The sequence below is a fragment of the Nycticebus coucang genome, chromosome 23 (assembly GCF_027406575.1).
Source record: "Nycticebus coucang isolate mNycCou1 chromosome 23, mNycCou1.pri, whole genome shotgun sequence".
Taxonomy (NCBI): Eukaryota; Metazoa; Chordata; class Mammalia; order Primates; family Lorisidae; genus Nycticebus; species Nycticebus coucang.
In genome coordinates this window covers 32809782-32827313 of record NC_069802.1, presented here as the reverse complement: position 1 = coordinate 32827313, position 17532 = coordinate 32809782, and the positions used below count along the sequence as shown (strand labels likewise).

Here is a 17532-nt window from a genome sequence, read left to right as displayed (position 1 = left end):
CAAGGTGCACCACAGAAGCCAGGGGCTTCCCATAAATGTCTGTCCACTGAATGAAACCTCTGCTCAAAGGCTACCATGCCTTCTTCTCTCTATGAAGCTCCCTGGAAGTCAAGTTCCTCCAGCTCTGGCTCTCCCTAACCTTGGCCAGTTTATTCCATGAACATCTCCCTCACCCACTGTTATGGGCTGACTGTGTCCCCTTCCCCCAAACTCATATGTTGAAGTTCTAACTCATTGTGATGCTGCATCTGAGAGGCAATTAGTTTTAGATTAGATTTTGACGGTGGAGTTACATGACGGGATTAGTGTCTGATGAGATTAATGGGAGACAGGGAATTAGTTCTTGCTCTCTCTCTCCCACCTGTCCCCCAGAAGCATACTCGGAGGAAAGGCCATGCAAACACACAGCAAGGTGTCTGTGTACAAGCCAGGAAGTGGGCCCTCTTTAGATAGCGAATCTGCCTACACGTTGATCTTAGACACCCCAGCCTCCAGAACTATAATAAATGTCTGTTGTTTAAGCCACCAAGTCCATGACACGTGGGTCATTGGGAACATTTAGAGATACACAAAAATCAAGAAACATAAAATCTGTGTGAACAGAAACAAATGAAGCCATTCCAGCAAAACTGGTAAGCCAACCAAGTTGAAACTTGCATGAGTCAATCAAAAAGGATGCTGTTGACTGAGTTTCTTGGAAGTGAACTAACGGACTATAACAGAGTCTGTCTCAAAACCCACATACTTTTATAGCAGCCTGAATGGACTAAGATACCTATGTTGGACCTACTGTCTCCTCCACTTCCCAGAATACCCTTCCCTCTGCCGGGAACCCCCTTTCTTGAACTCCTATTGGTCATCCTGCCACCAACACCTGTTGTGGTGTGAATGGATGAAAAGCAACTCCTCCTAGTATAAGACATAGTTCTCTGCTTAGTGAGCCTAAGCCCAGCTTAAGGTACCCCTCTTTCAGCTCAGGCCAGGGCAGGCATTTGTAAAACACCCACAGAACGTTCTAGAACACATTCCGCCATGTCTACACAGATATGGTGACCTGTGTTCCTGGTCTATCTAATTTAATCTCTTCTGCCCAGGAAATGAGGCTTTGTCCGAAGTCTCAGCTGAACAAGCACTACCCATCTTGTATTTATTAAGGCTACAACAAGGGCTTTTGAGTTTCAGATGCAATATCTTGTAAACCATTTCAGTTGGAGATAGGATATAAAGTAAAAAAAAAAAAAACCCACAGTCAGATGGCACGAAAAAAGGCAGACCCTGCCCAGCCTGTGCCTTCAGGTTCTACTCTTCAACCCACACAGGAACTTCGCATTCAAAGCACCTCTAGTCTTTCAATGAAAAATCACACCCACCACGGGACAAGATCTTCCAGGAAGACATGAACCCGTGGAGGATGAGTCTTGAGTCTTCTGTGTGGTTAATGTACTAAACTGACTAAACTAATAAATAGGAATCCATCACTCTGTTTTTTAGGGGTTTTTTGATTTTTTAATTTTGTTTTGGTTTTTGCATCTTCAATTACAAAAACATCTACCTATAATTTGGTGACTGGGAAATTAACTGGTCCCAAATGGAAAAACCAACATGGTTCTCGATGGGTTCTTTACAATGCAAAGCACCCAATGGGGACTCTGAGACTATTATGAAATGTAATAGTAACTGGGTGAAAATATATAAGAAGTTAGGAAGATGGGGGGTGTGGAATACTTTAAGATTCAACTGTTTTTTTGTTTGTTTGTTTATTGAGACCGAGTCTCACTTTGTCGCCCTCAGTAGATGGTGTCACAGCTCACAGCAAGCTCAAACTCTTGGGCTCAAGCGATTCTCTTGCCTCAGCCTCCCAAGTAGCTGGGACTCAAGGCGGCCACCATAATGCCCAGCTATTTTTAGAGGCGAGGTCTTGCTCTGGCTCAGGCTGTCCAGCTCAGGCAATCCACCCACCTTGGCCTCCCAGAGTGCTATGATTACAGGCATGAGCCACCATGCCTGGCCTAAGACTCAACTGTTAAATTCAGTCTTTAGGCAACCTAATAATTTTTCCCTCCAAAGGGGTAATGCTGGTTTTTGCTGGTCTACTGCTAAAACTTTTGAGAATTTCTTCCTCCCAGGTAATCAGTATTGATTAAGGTCAAGAGACAAACTAGGCTAACACCCTCAGATTATGTAGGATTTAAATTCCTCAGATGCCTCCTGTTAGTCTGATAATGTTCTTAAAGTTCAAAACTTCAGAATGCATAAGAATGGAGTTTTGTATGAAGCTAGAGGATGGCTTCTGGACTGATTGTCTGAATGAAGACCTTAAAAAATCCTGCTTTCCCTTGTAAAATAAGTATGAGGAAATCTTCCAGTGAAGTCTAATGGGAGCAAAATAGAATAACATATGGGAAGAGATTATGAGATTAACTAATTACTTGATATGCTGCAGAATAAGACACGGGAAGCTTTCCAATCTTTTCAAAGAAGTTGTTGTAAATTCATATTAAAGAGCTGAATTCTACACTTTTTATATTAAAAAAGGAAGCCAAAGAAGCCAAGACTGAAGCCACTAGTAGGCATTCATTTTTTCAATAACACTTATATTAAGTTTATCAATTTACTAAGAGACATCTACCTATCCAGAACAGCAAATTTGTATTCAACATGAATAAATAAACTCTGCTTATATTCTCCTTTCATCTTTTGCTTTCCAAAGCTGGTGACACAAATAGTAAGAGACATTAGTACAGGACTCTCTTTAGTGACAATAACGACTCACAGATTTAGTTCATTGCATTGAAATTTAAACTAGCAAAACATTGATAATTGTGCTGCCAACTGTTTTAATCGCTGAATCCATGACAACTAAATATAACAGAAATTCAAGAAAAATGTGTTTTAATGAAAATCTATCAACTCCCCACAATATAAACAAGTGTAAGTTTCCCTAAATAACATTCTCCCTTCCTCTCTCTACTTCTATCTCTTTTTCTCCTTCCCCACCCCCAACACACAAAAATAAGACTCATAAATGTTAGCTGACCAGCTAAGGAATATGATAAAGAAAGATTCAAACAAATCTTATAATCAATGATTTTATTCAAATCATTGCAGTTTAAAGAACAAGTGCAGAACGGATCTAACATTAAGTCAACCAAAAATGTAGGCTGCTAACATCTAGCAGCAGATACTTCCCACAGATCATTTCCGTTTTCATAACCCGGTTTCTGTGAACACATTCCCTCCAGCCCAGATGAATGGAAAACAGTAGAAAGAAAGCCAAAGCGGCTATATATAAAGAATAACAGCACAATGCCATGAAAATTCTGGCAAGTGCCCATGCCTCCTTCCCTCACACCCAAACTCTCAGGATGGAAGCAAACAGTTAATCAGGTGAACAGGCTTGTCCTTACCCTTCCAATGTCAAATTTGCTAAGTGCTAAGGTGGCCATCAGATGTCAGATGCCAAGTAGTCATTAACTTCTCATTTGATGCCAGTTTCCATTTTTATCCTAGTTTTACCCTAATGTTTACTTCTGGTAAGTGCCTTAGCCTAATTCACTGCTCTCATCAAAACAAAACAACAACAAAAAAAAGCTGAAGGACTGGAAAACCAACATAGCAACACAGTTTGGTTCCATTTCTTATCATTGCATTCCTGCCAACCTTTTTAACCTGGTACATCATCTTAAATTCTATCCAAATACTCTCTGTGCTGATGATGAAAATCAATCATCTTGAACTTCATGTTTTAAAATGCTGAATATATTATATATTGATGGTATTGGCATTAAAAAACAATACTGTGGGTGTGTTTGGAGACACATGCTTCCTCCCACCCCCGAAATCTGCACTTACCTTCAGGGAAAGCATGAGGCTGCACCACGTAGAGAAAGGTCTGTACCATATGAAAGAGGATGCCGATGGGTCCCGCATTATAGGAGTCTTGGGTCTCATAGTTCACTGCAGGCCATTCATAATGCAACACCCCAGGAGTGTCTGTGGGCGAGTGTGGCCCTCCAGAAACAGAGTTCCCGCACAGCCCCAGCAGCAGCAGGAGGGTTAGCACAAGCCCCATAGTTAGCAAGGTCCCCCAAGCATGAGGTGGAACCGGGTGCCTCTCGTCTCAGCACTTCCAGAAGCCTTGGGGAAGACGGGAGTGACCTGGGCATTAGAGGTGAGGTGGGCACTCGATCTGCCGAATCTTCCGTCGTCTGGCTGGGCTGGCTGGCAAGCAAGGGGTACAGAAGGGTGTTCTCCAAGGGGGTCATTCACCAAGCCACCGTCCCTGGCAGGGAGAGAAACAGCATCAGTGACACCAATGCCTGTAACGTGCCGGTAGGAAGCACCAGGAGCTTTAGACAAGCCCTGCGGCCTCACCCAGGTGGGTGGGTAGAAACCAAACCCACAGGCTGCTCCAGAGCACAGTCATTGGTGAAAAGCCAGGACTCCGAGACCACCCTCTGCAGTCTGGCCAGACCAGGCAGGACACAGACAAATACCAGGCAGTGCAGAGAACGCAATGTGGTCTCAGAAACCGACATTTACTGAGCACTTACTACACTCCATTGTTAAGGCAATATCCCATCTTACAGATGAGGAAACTGCTGCAAAGATTTGGTGACTTGCCCCAAGTCAGGGGAGGTCAACATTAGGGCCAGAATTCGAATGCAGCAGTTTCCCTTTAAACCCAAATTGTCACCGTGTCACCAGGCACGTCCCTACACTCCTCCCTCTCAGGCTCTGCTCCCAGCTGGTGGCCTGGAATCAACTACACACTTACTTGTTCTCCCAGCACGTGTTATCCTGTCTGCCTCTGGACATGTATCCTGACACTGTCTGATATTCTACTTATTTGCTCACTGATCTCATTTCAAACATCCCCCTGGCCGCCTCCCCCCATTTCAAACTAAAAGGGCAGAACCTCAAGTTCAGGGCCCAAACTGAGGCCCTGTGATTCTGGAATCTGGCTTTCTAATAAGCTCACCATGTAATCGTGATGAAAACCTTCCCCCTAAGTCAACACCTCAACTAGGGGTCTAGGAGCTGAGAGGCAATGTGAGCAGAGGGAGACTCCTACCTGCCCCTTGGTTGGGAAGTAAGAAACGGGAATCCTAAAAGCCGCTGCCACTTCGGTATCTGGGGAGGGAATAGGGCAAAGATCCCCTCCAGGGTGGCCCTGGCCTGCCTGTATTTCCATCACCAGAAACTAACACAGAGCGTGGCATACAGTGATCTTTAGTTAACAGCCTGCTGAATACAAAAATTAGTCAATCAAAATAGCCTCCCTGTGCCATTTCTTGAGGCTAAACAGTCAGCACAGCACCTCAGAGGGTCAGGACGTGAGGCTCTGCCTGTCTGAGCTGGTGCTCTGGAGCACGCAGCTATCATTTCCTAAGATAGACACACAGTAACTTTCCAGATAGTAACAAGGTGCTCCCAAAACACACACTGCCTCAAGAAGGGAAGTGGATGATCAACAAGGTGACACATTTCACAAGGGGCCAGAGGGCCCCTTCCAGTACTCAAGAAAGCCCCAGACGAGGTGAGATTCCATGAGCTACTGAAGATGTCAATTCCTATCTAATCCCCTTAGATTATTGCCCCAGCTGTCTCCAAAGTCCCATCCTACTCCCACTATTTCTGCATAGGGCTACCACCAGAGCAACCCTACACACCCCTATTACCAAATCATGGGCTGCTCAGGTCCCCAGGTGGCTCTCAGCACCAACCTCATTGACCAGTGCTCTGGTTCCACACCTCCGTCACACCCAGCATAGACACCATAGCCCTGGCACCTGTTTCCAAAGGGCTCCCTCTGGACCCCCACCTTGCCTTCTTTCTTGCTGTAGGACAGACTGGGAGCTAAGCCTGGAGAGCAACAGCTGGGAGGATTAAGGGCTCAGCTGCTGAGAAAGGCTCTGAGCCTACCTCTGTCCTGGGGGAGGCAACCCCGCCTTTCATTGTGAGGCCAGCTGAGGTGCCCGAACTGTCATGGAGAAAGGGAGCCAAGCTCAGCCAATCGCACACGTTCCACGGTGACAGTGCCAGCAGCCACATCCAGGGTCCCTCCCTGGAAGTTGTGGCCATTCACCAATCAAGGGTCCTATTGCATGTCCAGAATCCCAGGCCTGGCTAGCCAGCCTTCTGTCACTTACCTGAGACACCCGTCCCCATCCTTCCAAGTCCCCTTTCTGCTAAAATTATAGAGTAGCTTCTACCATTTGTAACAAACCACTCTGACTCAACAAATCTCAGAGATCGCTCTTGGCCTTCTGCAAAACCTGTATCTTTCATATTTTAAACAGTGCCAAGAAAACAATACTTGGTTTAACGTTTTATTATTTTCTTTGATGTGCTGTCCTGGGATGCACTTGTTTACTTTGCTGTACTAAATAAAGAGTTGAGAAATAGTCTAGCACAGAAATCATAAGGAAGTTCACCAAAAAATGTGTGGGACACTTTAAGAAAACAAAACTAAACCAAGGAGCCCTTGGGAAATAGCCAACAGCCCAAGCTTCAGGGAAGGCACTGAAGGCTCAGGCTCTCCTGTGAGCCCCGTAGCAAAGGCAGCTCCGTTGCTTCCCCAGCCCTGTCTTTGCGCATCTGTCAAATGGGGATTTGCACCGAGTAGACGGTAGAGACCTCGTAGGTACCGCGCTTGGCACAGGGGTGGCAGTCAGGAAGGGCTCCACGTGGCCCCTACACCTATCCTGACAGCGACAGCTGCCAAGGATCCTGAAAGAGGGAACTCAAAAGTGAGTGAGAAAAGAAAAGGCAGGTCACACAAGTTGAATCCTATGAAGTTGCAAATATTCACATCTTCAATCCAAAAACAGACAACTTTCTATGGTTCGACCCAACACATCGCCGCAGCGGTTTGAATCTCGGCGTTTTGGGGGGCACGCAAGGACCCACTCGTGCACTGGCCAGTTTTAGGAAAGGATCACAGACGCTCGCAGGAGCCCAGCCCGCAAACCTTTCTGGAGCGGGAGCGGGAGAAACGTCAGTTGGCGCCGCCGGCTCCGGGAACAACCTGTTGCCGCAGGAAGCTGGGGCGCTGCTTCCCCCGGCCTTTCTCTCCCACCCGCCGCCAGGCCGGGCTTTCCTCTGGGCCTCGCTCCCTCCTCGGCAGGAGCCTCGCCCCAATCCGGAGCTGCGGGACACAAAGGAAAGGGCGGCGGGGCGGGCAGAGCGGGAAGCCGGGAGACTCCAGGAATCTACCGGGGGGAGGGTTGCCGGAGTAACTTGGCCGCCCGGAGCGCGCTGGCGCCAGCTCCCCACCGCGGCCCCCCATCAGGCACTGACTGGGGGTGCTCGCTCAAGGGGAGCCGGAGCTAAGCTGCCGCCTCCCACCCTCCGACCCGATACCCTGCCCCTCCAGGCGGGGGCTCTCGGAGAAACTGATCCGCAGCCCCTGACTCTCCATCTGGCCGGGCTCCCCTTTGTTGTCCGGGTCGGCGAGACCTGGCAGGGTGCACCCTGAACACCCCAGCTCTCGAGCTGGGTCCCCGCGCTGTGCACCCAGAAGGTTCTTCCATGGACACGGGCTCCCCTGTGCACCCCCATGTCCCCCCCACGACCGCTCTGGTCGGAGAACCAGACACACCGCCTACTCCATCCTGGAGGGGGTTGGCCCCTTTCGTACTCAGCCCGGGAAGCTCCGAGCCCTACCCCCTGCGGCCATCCCCAGCGCTCCCTTTGCAGCAGAACAGCTAAGCCCCAGCGAGCTTCCCCTTGCGCGGTGCCCCGCACTCCCTTGGCTCGCTGGCGCTCGGAGACCAGGGGAGACACCGCCTCCGGCTCCCCTCCCCGGCGCAGGGAAACGGGACCCGGGGCGAGCGCGGGCTCTCACGCCGCTGGAAAAGTTCGCGCGCATCCGCCTCAGCCGGGATTCCCTGCCTCGGGAGGGCGACCAGACCACCTCGCCCTCCCCGCAGCCCCGGCTGTCCCACGGCCCTCGGGACTCGCACTACCACCTGCCGCGGGCCCGGTGGGACGCCGAGGGCGGGTGGGTGAGCAGCTGTGAGAGAACCCCTCGGCTCCCCACGGCCAGCCCCAGTACTCCGGAAGGGGGTGCCCTGAGCACCGCTGCGCGGCCCCCAGTCGCACCCGGCTGAGGGAGCAGATTCTCACCATGCGCCCTGCTGCCGCTCCCGCTCTCGCCCCCATCCCCGCCGCTGCCGCCCCTCCCCTAGCTACTCGGCTTGCCAGGCCCTGGCTCATGAATTATTTACGATCCGGCTTCAAGGACCACCGCGTCGGCTTTCGGAGATCCCTCCTGGCAACCTGGCCGGGGAGGGGCGCAGGCGGCCAGACCCCCGGAGGTGGCAGAAAGCAGGCGAGCGAGACCCGGGGTGCACGTGGGGACCCGTTGCGGCCTCCCTTGTCCCCAGGCGCGGATCCAGGCATAGAACGGTAGGAATGGGAAGGATTCTTTTTTTTTTTTTTTTTTTTTTTTTTGTAGAGACAGAGTCTCACTTTATGGCCCTTGGTAGAGTGCCGTGGCCTCACACAGCTCACAGCAACCTCCAACTCCTGGGCTCAAGCGATTCTCTTGCCTCAGCCTCCCGAGTAGCTGGGACTACAGGCGCCCGCCACAACGCCCGGCTATTTTTTGGTTGCAGTTTGGCCGGGGCCGGGCCTGAACCCGCCACCCTCGGTATATGGGGCCGGCGCCTTACCGACCGAGCCACAGGCGCCACCCGGGAAGGATTCTTTAAACGCACTCACCAGCGGCGGGACAGCTGCGCGCCTGGCCGGAGCCGGATGGGGACCTGGCTCAGGAACTTCCAGACCCACCGCTAAGGTGGGGCTCTGGGCGCGTTCTGATTGGACCCGCCGAGCTGCCTCGCCGCTATGGCCCGGGGCACCCACTGGCTCTTGGACAGCGTCCATTTCCTGCCGTGAGCACACTGCTCTCCCCACGCGGTCTCGTAGCGCCCAGGCCTCTTTTACCCTGGCAGAGCCCCTACTGGAATGAGCTACCCACCTAAAAACACCCAGTCTCTCCCAGCTGACTTCTGTTGCCTGATTCCCAATGCACTTTTTTTTTTTTTTTTTTTACCAACCCAAACAAAAGCATTTGGTTTCTTAGCGTTCACGGGTCACAGAGCTAGAGGCGGGAGCTACGGAAAATGTTTTAGAGCCTAAGGAGGGAGCTTGAAGCCCGCTGCACCGCGAGGACTCACTCCTCATCCGTCTTCTCAGGCTGTGAGTTGCTGGACGTGGCCAGAGTTTTCACCCAGCTGCTCAGCTGGGTGGTGAAAACCTTCCATCCGAAGCAATCGCCCCGTCATCTAACTGCCCTCACCAATCTGCCTCTCTCCCTCCCTCACTACATACTCTCTTGAACTGAAATAACCTGTCATGTCTAATAGGGAAAATAAGGCTAAGGGAGGGAAAAACCACCCCTACGATAGTGTCTAGCACACAGTAGGTGTTTAATAAATGTTTTCTGATATGGATCAATGGATGGATGGATGTACAGAAGGGGAATGAATGATGGGCCAGGACAGCAACCCAGTGCTTGTCTCATTTATCCCAGAATCTAGAACATAACAAGTACCGCCAAAAAAAAAAAAAAGTTTTTTGAAGTTTATCTTGAATGTGCATATTTCCAGGACAAGAAATGGCAGTTGAGAAAACTTCTGAAAATTACACTAGGACCCAGCAGTAGGCTCTGAAGCTTCTTTTTTTTTTTTTTTAACCGTTTTGTTTTTTTTTATTTATTTTTTATTTTTATTAAACCATAGCTGTGTACATTAGTATGATCGTGGGGCACCATACACTTGGTTCATAGCTCTGAAGCTTCTAACAGGTCCTTACACTAGGACCCAGCAGTAGGCTCTGAAGCTTTTAAAGGGCCGGTGGGTCCCCAGCTGCAACCCACTGCTGGTCAGGAGCCCTGCTTGAACCCACCAGGGTCCTCACAACTGCTCCAAGGTAGCCTCTTAGGCTGGAGCTGGTGGAAAAAGTGAGCCCTATCTCAGAGTTTGGTCCTGCCCCCCTTTTTTTTTTTTTTTTTGTAGAGACAGAGTCTCACTTTATGGCCCTCGGTAGAGTGCCGTAGCATCACACGGCTATTTTTTGTTGCAGTTTGGCCGGGGCTGGGTTTGAACCCACTACCCTCGGTATATGGGGCCGGCACCCTACTCACTGAGCCACAGGCACTGCCCTATACAAAAAAACTTTTAAAAATCAGCCAGGTATGGTGGCACGTGCCTATAATCCCAGCAAGAAGTATCTCTTGCATTCAGGCGTTTGAGTCACCATGAGCTGTGATGGCACGGCTGCATTCCAGCTTGGGTGACAGAATGAAACCCTGTCTCAAAATGAACAAAAATACCCCCCAACTGCAGCTCTGAGAGATTAAGCAGCCAAGGTTACAGTGATAAAAAGGGGCAGGACCAGCGGCGCCTGTGGCTCAGTGAGTAGGGCGCTGGCCCCATATGCCGAGGGTGGCGGGTTCAAACCCAGCCCCGGCCAAACTGCAACAACAACAAAAAATAGCTGGGTGCTGTGGCGGGGGAGGCTGAGGCAAGAGAATCGCTTAAGCCCAGGAGCTGGAGGTTGCTGTGAGCTGTGACACCATGGCACTCTACCAAGGGTGACAATGTGAGACTCTGTTTTTTTTAGAGACAGGGTCTCACAATGTTGCCCAGGCTGGTCTCAAACTCCTGCCTCAAATAATCTTCCTGCCTTGACCTCATAAAATGCTAGGATTACAGGCATGAGCCACCATGCCCAGCCAGACTTAGTTTTTCTGTCTGCAAAATGGAGGCAATGATGGCTCATGGGACCCATTTTCATGCCTAATAATAATGATAATACCAACAACAGCAAAATGGTAGAGCCAAGAGCTTCCACTTAGCAAGCATTTACTATAAAGGAGGCACTATTCCAAGTTTTTTAAGTGAGTTACTTTAAATAACCTTAGCAAGGAAGATGATTTGAGAACATAATATTATCATCTTCATCTTAAAGATAAGACTAAAACAGGCTCAGCAAAACAGGTTCAGCAGTTTGCCTGAGGGCACACAGCTTCTTAGGGAAGTGCTGGATTTGAAGCCAGATCTGGCCTCCAGAGCCTGTGATTGCTGGTGTACCAGGAGAGGACCCACAATGCCCTGAGGCCACCACTGCGAGGGAAGGAAACTGTTAGCCATCTGTCTTCTTACAGGGAACAAATGCTTCAGCTGTTTCCGTCCATTTCATAACCAATACCTACTCTCCCTGGACCACCATAGGTGTTCCATAAGGTGAATGAATAAATAATAAACATTAGAACACACCATCAAGACCTGTTCTGGGCAGCCCTAGGCAGAGAGCAACAAGACCTAATGATTTGTTCCATTCTATTCTGCTTGGAGCTCTAATTCCACTGTCCTGTGATTGAGCTCAACTGAATTTCTATGTCATTTGTTATATGCACGGTGGTGGGGGGAGGTTGTTTAGCCCTATGCACACACTCAGAGTCATTAGATGCAAAAATTAGATCTCCCTTTCTGAAGGGAGATGAGATCACTCCTCATTTTTCCTGACTGAATGAAATCTGAATACGAGGTAGCTTGGCGTTCTAGAAAGAGCAGTGGACTTGGCAGAGCCAGGAAACTCGTGCGGGCTCTGTCACTAACAGCCATGTGGGCTCTGGTAAGTTACATAACCTTCCTGGGCCTCACACTCCTCACCAGTGAGACGCACCTCATAGAGGCTGCACTCAGCCGCCACATGGGGCGAGGGGCTATCATTCTGGACATTATAAATACAGGACATATCCATCATCACAGAAAAGTCTACTGGAGAGTGCTAGATTAAATCCTAGTAGACGACATAGTCAACCATCATAAAGGGAAAATCACAATCGTGAGAGAGAACACCCGAGAAGAGTGAGGTCCAGGAGAACAGGTCTTCTCAAGGAGACCACAAGGATACACCTGCAGGGTCCTCTCCAGGGTGACTCAGCTCCTGGGAATTTGTAAACTTAACTTCCAGGAACCTGGAAATTTCCACTTTTGTGGACTCCCGTAGTTCTGTGGGGCTGGAATAGCACCTCCCACTTGATTCAAACTGGCCAATGAAAAAGGTACCTATGGGTTGGAAATTTTTTTTTTGTTTTTGTAGAGACAGAGTCTCACTTTACCGCCCTCAGTAGAGTGCCATGGCGTCATACGGCTGACAGCAACCTCCAGCTCTTGGGCTTACGTGATTCTCTTGCCTCAGCCTCCCGAGTAGCTAGGACTACAGGCGCCCGCCACAACGCCCGGCTATTTTTTTGTTGCAGTTCGCCGGGGCTGGGTTTGAACTCACCACCCTTGGTATATGGGGCCAGCGCCCTACTCACTGAGCCACAGGTGCCACCCTGGGTTGGAAATTTTTGACTGGAGATAAAAAGGGAAAGACCAAGGCAGTTGGGAACGCAGCCATTTGAAATTGTTCTATGCCATAAGCTCCTGGCTGGTGAATAAAGCTCTTCCTCTTATAAACCAGGGGTTTGGGTGCTCTTTCTCTCCCTTGGGCCTCATCTTCCTGCAACAATAGGACTGAGACAAGTAACATAAGTGTCAACAAAAGTTATCGAGGTTACGTGGCATTAGAAATGAAGCATTAATTGACATTATTTTCAGAATACAAAAATATGAGCACTCAAAATACTGTCTGCTGGACAGGATGTTTCTTAGGATGTTTTAGATATTTTTTGCAAAATCAGTAAGATTAAAACAAAATAGGCTTGCAAGTTTATTATTCTAGTTAGCCTGACAATTTCTACCAAGAATAACTCTATTATGAACTGCAAACATGGCAGGGTATGACCCCAAGATAATCAGGGTTGTATCATCTCAACCCTCACAAGCTGCTCTGCCCTGTTAAGACTGAAATTAGTGTAAGAGTAGTCAAGGAGAAAGGGAGAACAACTGGAGGGAAGGAGAGAGAGAAAGATTGAACAGCTTCGTGCAAGCCAGGGTTCTCCTGTAAGTGTTTTAGCTCATGATTTCCTATTCCTCTTGCTTTTATCCTCGATTGCCTCTGGGCTTGGATACCAAAATAGCATCTCTGGTGTTCAATAGCCAAAAGCCAAGAAAAAATTCTTGTACTTTCAGCACCTTCAGGTACAAGGTGTAACTCAAATCATCAAGCCCATTGCTTGCCAATTCAGAGGCAGAAGAAAACTTTAATCCAATTTGAACAAAGGGGAAGAAAGAGCGAGAAGGTGCTCAGGCAAGGATGGGCCCTCGGAGCTTGGATTCCCAACATGAAAGCTGGTGAGAGGTTGGAAAACTCAGTCCTGCTTTCATGGGGGTGGGTGTGAGGTAGTTTTGTCTTTCGGGCACTGAAATCTGTCTTCTGGAAACCATTTCAAATAGATCGCTTTGTTTCTAGAGCTGGCTTTCATATGTGCATTTTCCTCTGACATCATTTTTAATATGCACCAACTCAGATGGAGATTGTAGTTTGCCTTTAGTAACCGTGTGGAGAGGGAGAGCGGGAGAAAGGCAGAGCATTAGAAAGCATCAGGGGCCCCCACCTCTCTACCTCAAGGAAAATGAGATTCCCCCCAATTTAAATGCCACAGAGACAGCTGAAAGAGTTCGGCAGGAGAATTCCAGAATTTCTAATTCTATAGGTGTCAGTTTTTGTTGTAACGCATACAAGGTTCACCCAGGAACTTGGAATTTGTACAAGAGCCGAAGTTACATCTCTGCTAAGCAGCGTTTCATCCCTCTGGGAATAATTGCTATTACCTTCCTTTAAAGAATCAGTAATTTGCACTTGCCCTCATCACCAAGTACTTATTAAGCACCTGTTAGCGTCAGTCTTTCCTTCGGTGACACTCACTCCACACCAACTTTAGGTGGGGAGCTAGGGACTCCTGTTACAGGTCTGACCTGTGAGGTACTTAGGGAAATAAACTCTTTAACCAATACTGTCTTTTCCTCATATGAACTCCTTGCCTATTTTCCCCACGAGGGACTTTTATTAAAGCATTCTCTGAAATATTTTTTCTGCTACCTCAGCTATAACCAGATATCTATCTTAAACCTAGAAAACCTTCTGCTAATTCCAGCACTCTTTATTTTCGCCAGAGCAAAGGGTTACATCATAGTCTCCTGTCTTGCTACTTATACAAAAGAAGGAAAATGGAATGTGTGTATTTGTGTGTGCGCGCGTATGTGTGTGTGTCTGTGGTGTGTATGTGTTTGTGTGTCTGTTGAGAAAGGCACACAGACCTTGGGATGAACCCCAGCTCTGCCACGCCAGCCATTGTCTCATCCATTCACTTGCTCATACACTCAACCAATGCTGAGTAATCACCTGCTGTGGGGGCCAGCAGAGCCTCAAGATAAGGCAGAGAAGGAAAGAACTGGCTTCCAGAGGACAGAATGTAACAAGCCACCCGGCCCTGCCTACCTGGACACACGCCCACTTCTACACCTCTTCTGGAATGCACTAATACTGGTAATCCTTGACACCCCCTCCGTATCTGGAGACATGCTTACTCCATAAACTTTCACTCTGCAAAAAGCAAATCAATAAATAAAGCAAGCCACCAAACCAATAAGCACGCTGCCACATAAAGCTTTGAATAAGTTACTTAACTTCCCCGTTGCAATATCTTCACCTGCAGAATCGAGGTCTTACAGAGATGAACCGGGGAGGGCAATGTGTGTCACATATCCGGCACACAGCAGGCAATAAATGGCAGCTATTACTTCTGCTTTTTCTATTTCTCTATCAAACTCTTCCAGACCCATCACAACCTCCCTTTCTTTCTTTCTTTCTTTCTTTCTTTTGAGACAGAGTCTCAAGCTGTCACCCTGGGTAGAGTGCCATATTGTCACAGCTCACAGCAACCTCCAACTCTTGGGTTTAAGCGATTCTCTTGCCTCAGCCTCCCAAGTAACTGGGATTACAAGCACCCGCCACAACACCTGGCTAGTTTTTGGTTGTAGTTGTCATTGTTGTTTGGCCGGCCTGGGCTGGATTCGAACCTGCCAGCTCCAGTGTATGTGGCTGGCACCTTAGCCGCTTGAGCTACAGGTGCCGAGTCTACACCTCCCTTTCTTCAAAAAACAAACAACAAAAAGATTCCAACTTCATAAATTAAGAGTGCAGGGCTATTGGACCCACAAGCGCGTTCATTCCACAAATGTTTACACATTACAGCTCAAGGACTTGGAAGGCTCCAGGCTGGAAGATCGCACAAGGAGCTGGACATATTCTGATCTCTGCTCTGTAAGAAGAAATCGTCCAAGACTTGGAAATGGACAAAGGAGATGATGGGGCACTCTTTAAGGAGAGTGAGCAATGTGATCTAATGGATCTTCTGGGAATTTCTAGAGTCTACAGGGGTGAAGGCCTTTGATTGTATTTCAATTTGCTAGGCCACATTACAATCCTAGGGGAGTAGAAGTTAAATGGTCGAAAGCCAAGAGCAGCACAAATGAACATCCTCAGCTGCGACCAATCATTTCTATCCTGCCAGGAAAGATCCCACACACAGCATTTTGTTGCCCTGTAGGAAATTACAAGTTTTGCGTCTATTAGAGAATATTCTTTTCAGATTCCTGATTGCCTGTGTAAATGTCTGTTCTTCCTACCACCCTTTGAACCAGTCCAGTCATAACCTCTTACTGGTTCCCTCATTAATTAATGAGTTAAAACCCTTAACATGTGTTCACTATGTGTGTGTTGGAGTCTCATTTTTAATTCTGTGAACCTTGTAATTCAGAAGCCCTAATGGGCTTATAACCTCTAGAGAGGCAAATAGCAAATTTTAAATAATATACAATTAGCATTTGAATAAATGCTGGAAAAGTGAAATGCACATTTATCTTTAAACCTTTTAAGAGGCTATCATATTGACCAAGATTGTAGTAACAGCTCTTCACTGGGACACAGATGCTTCAGGCCTCACACCAGAGGTTCCTGTCCACCTGTATCCTAATGCCTTCCCAGTGACAATCCCATTTAGAGCAGGCTTTGACTCAAGTGCCCAAGGAACTACTAGATACAAGAAAGAACTATTAAAAGAGCTATATTCCGGGCAGCACCTGTGGCTCAAAGTAGTAGGGCACCGGCCCCATATACCGGAGGGGGTGGGTTCAAACCTGGCCCCAGTCAAAAACTGCGAAAATAAATAACTAAGTAAAGGAACAAAATATTAAAAAAAAAAAAAAAAGGAGCCATATTTCAAGAAATTCCTTCGATAGCTGAGCACACAGAAATATCCGTGGCCTGCCTGGGCACAATCACCAAGTGAACTATTTCAGGGAATACAGCTCCTTGGAGTCCTCATTTGGACGTTTGCAACACACAATGGTAGTTCTGTAGTTGTTCCAAACGTGGCCCAGCATGTCCCCAAACTCCGGATTTTACTTACAAGTTTTAGTATAAAACTCATAAGAAGGGCTGGGCATGGTTAGAATACACTTATAATCCTAGCACTCTGGGAAGCCGAGGCAGGTGGATCACTTGAGCTGAAGAGTTCGAAACCAGCCCGAGCAAGAGAAAGACCTTGTCTCTATGAAATAGCCAGCATTGTAGCAGGTGCCTGTAGTCTCAGCTACTCAGGAGGCTGAGGCAAGAGAATCTCTTGAGCCCAAGAATTTGAGGTTGCTGTGAGTTTGAGATTGCTGTGATGCCACATCACTCAACCGAGGGCGACAGCTTGAGACTGTCTCAAAAAAAAAGAAAAAGAGAAAAGCTCTTAAGAAAAGAATAGATAGGCTTGGCACCCATAGCTCAGTGGTTAGGGCGCCGGCCACATGCACCGGGGCTGGTGGGTTCAAACCTGGCCAGGGCCTGCTAAACAACCATGACAACAACAACAACAAAAATAGCCAGACATTGTGGCAGGTGCCTATAGTCCCAGCTACTTGGGAGGCCGGGGCAAGAGAAATCACTTAAGCCCAAGAATTTGAGGTTGCTGTGAGCTATGATGCCACGGTACTCTACTAAGGGTGACATAGTGAGCCTCTGTCTCAAAAAAAAGAAAGAAAGAAAAAAAGAAAAGAATAGACTATCAATGAAGTTTCCCATAGACTAAATGAGAAATGACCTTGCACATGATAGGGCTTCAATAAATCTCAGAGGAAAACTGGCAGTAAAGTAAAATTATAAGCTCTTTATGAAGTTTATAACGTAGCAACAGCAAAAGCGTTCTAACAGGTAAATGAAGTGTATCCCTGTGCATCAACGAGTTACTATTTGCGTGGCACCAATTCCCTACATAACCCTCATGAGAGGGCATTTCCAGCCTCATTTTCCAGAGAAGGAAACTGAGGCTGACAGAACCAGGTTCCACTTTCTTGCTTTCATTAATCTAAGCACATTACATCCATATTTTATGTAATGTTTAAGGTAATCCTAGGAAATAGATGTTATCCAAGTAAACTAAACAAAAATACAGTGAGTATCTGCTATGACCCAGGAAGGCGCTAGGTAGTGAGGGTATGCCAAATGTTTACAGTCTGCTGCTATTGCTTTCAACATTTTCCAAAGGATTTTCCAATAATTTTTTTTTTAGACAGTCTCACT

At 47.8% G+C, this 17532-nt stretch overlaps 1 protein-coding gene across 1 annotated transcript in view; it reads right to left on the bottom strand.

Moving 5' to 3' along the window:
• The window catches only part of PROM1 (prominin 1), a 116609-nt gene that overhangs the window by 86855 nt on the left and 12222 nt on the right, over window positions 1-17532 (bottom strand). The window contains exon 3 of the mRNA XM_053578081.1: window positions 3853-4282. Within this exon, the coding sequence (XP_053434056.1) occupies window positions 3853-4072 (220 nt within the window). The 5' untranslated portion in view covers window positions 4073-4282. The remainder of the gene's footprint in view (window positions 1-3852; window positions 4283-17532) is intronic.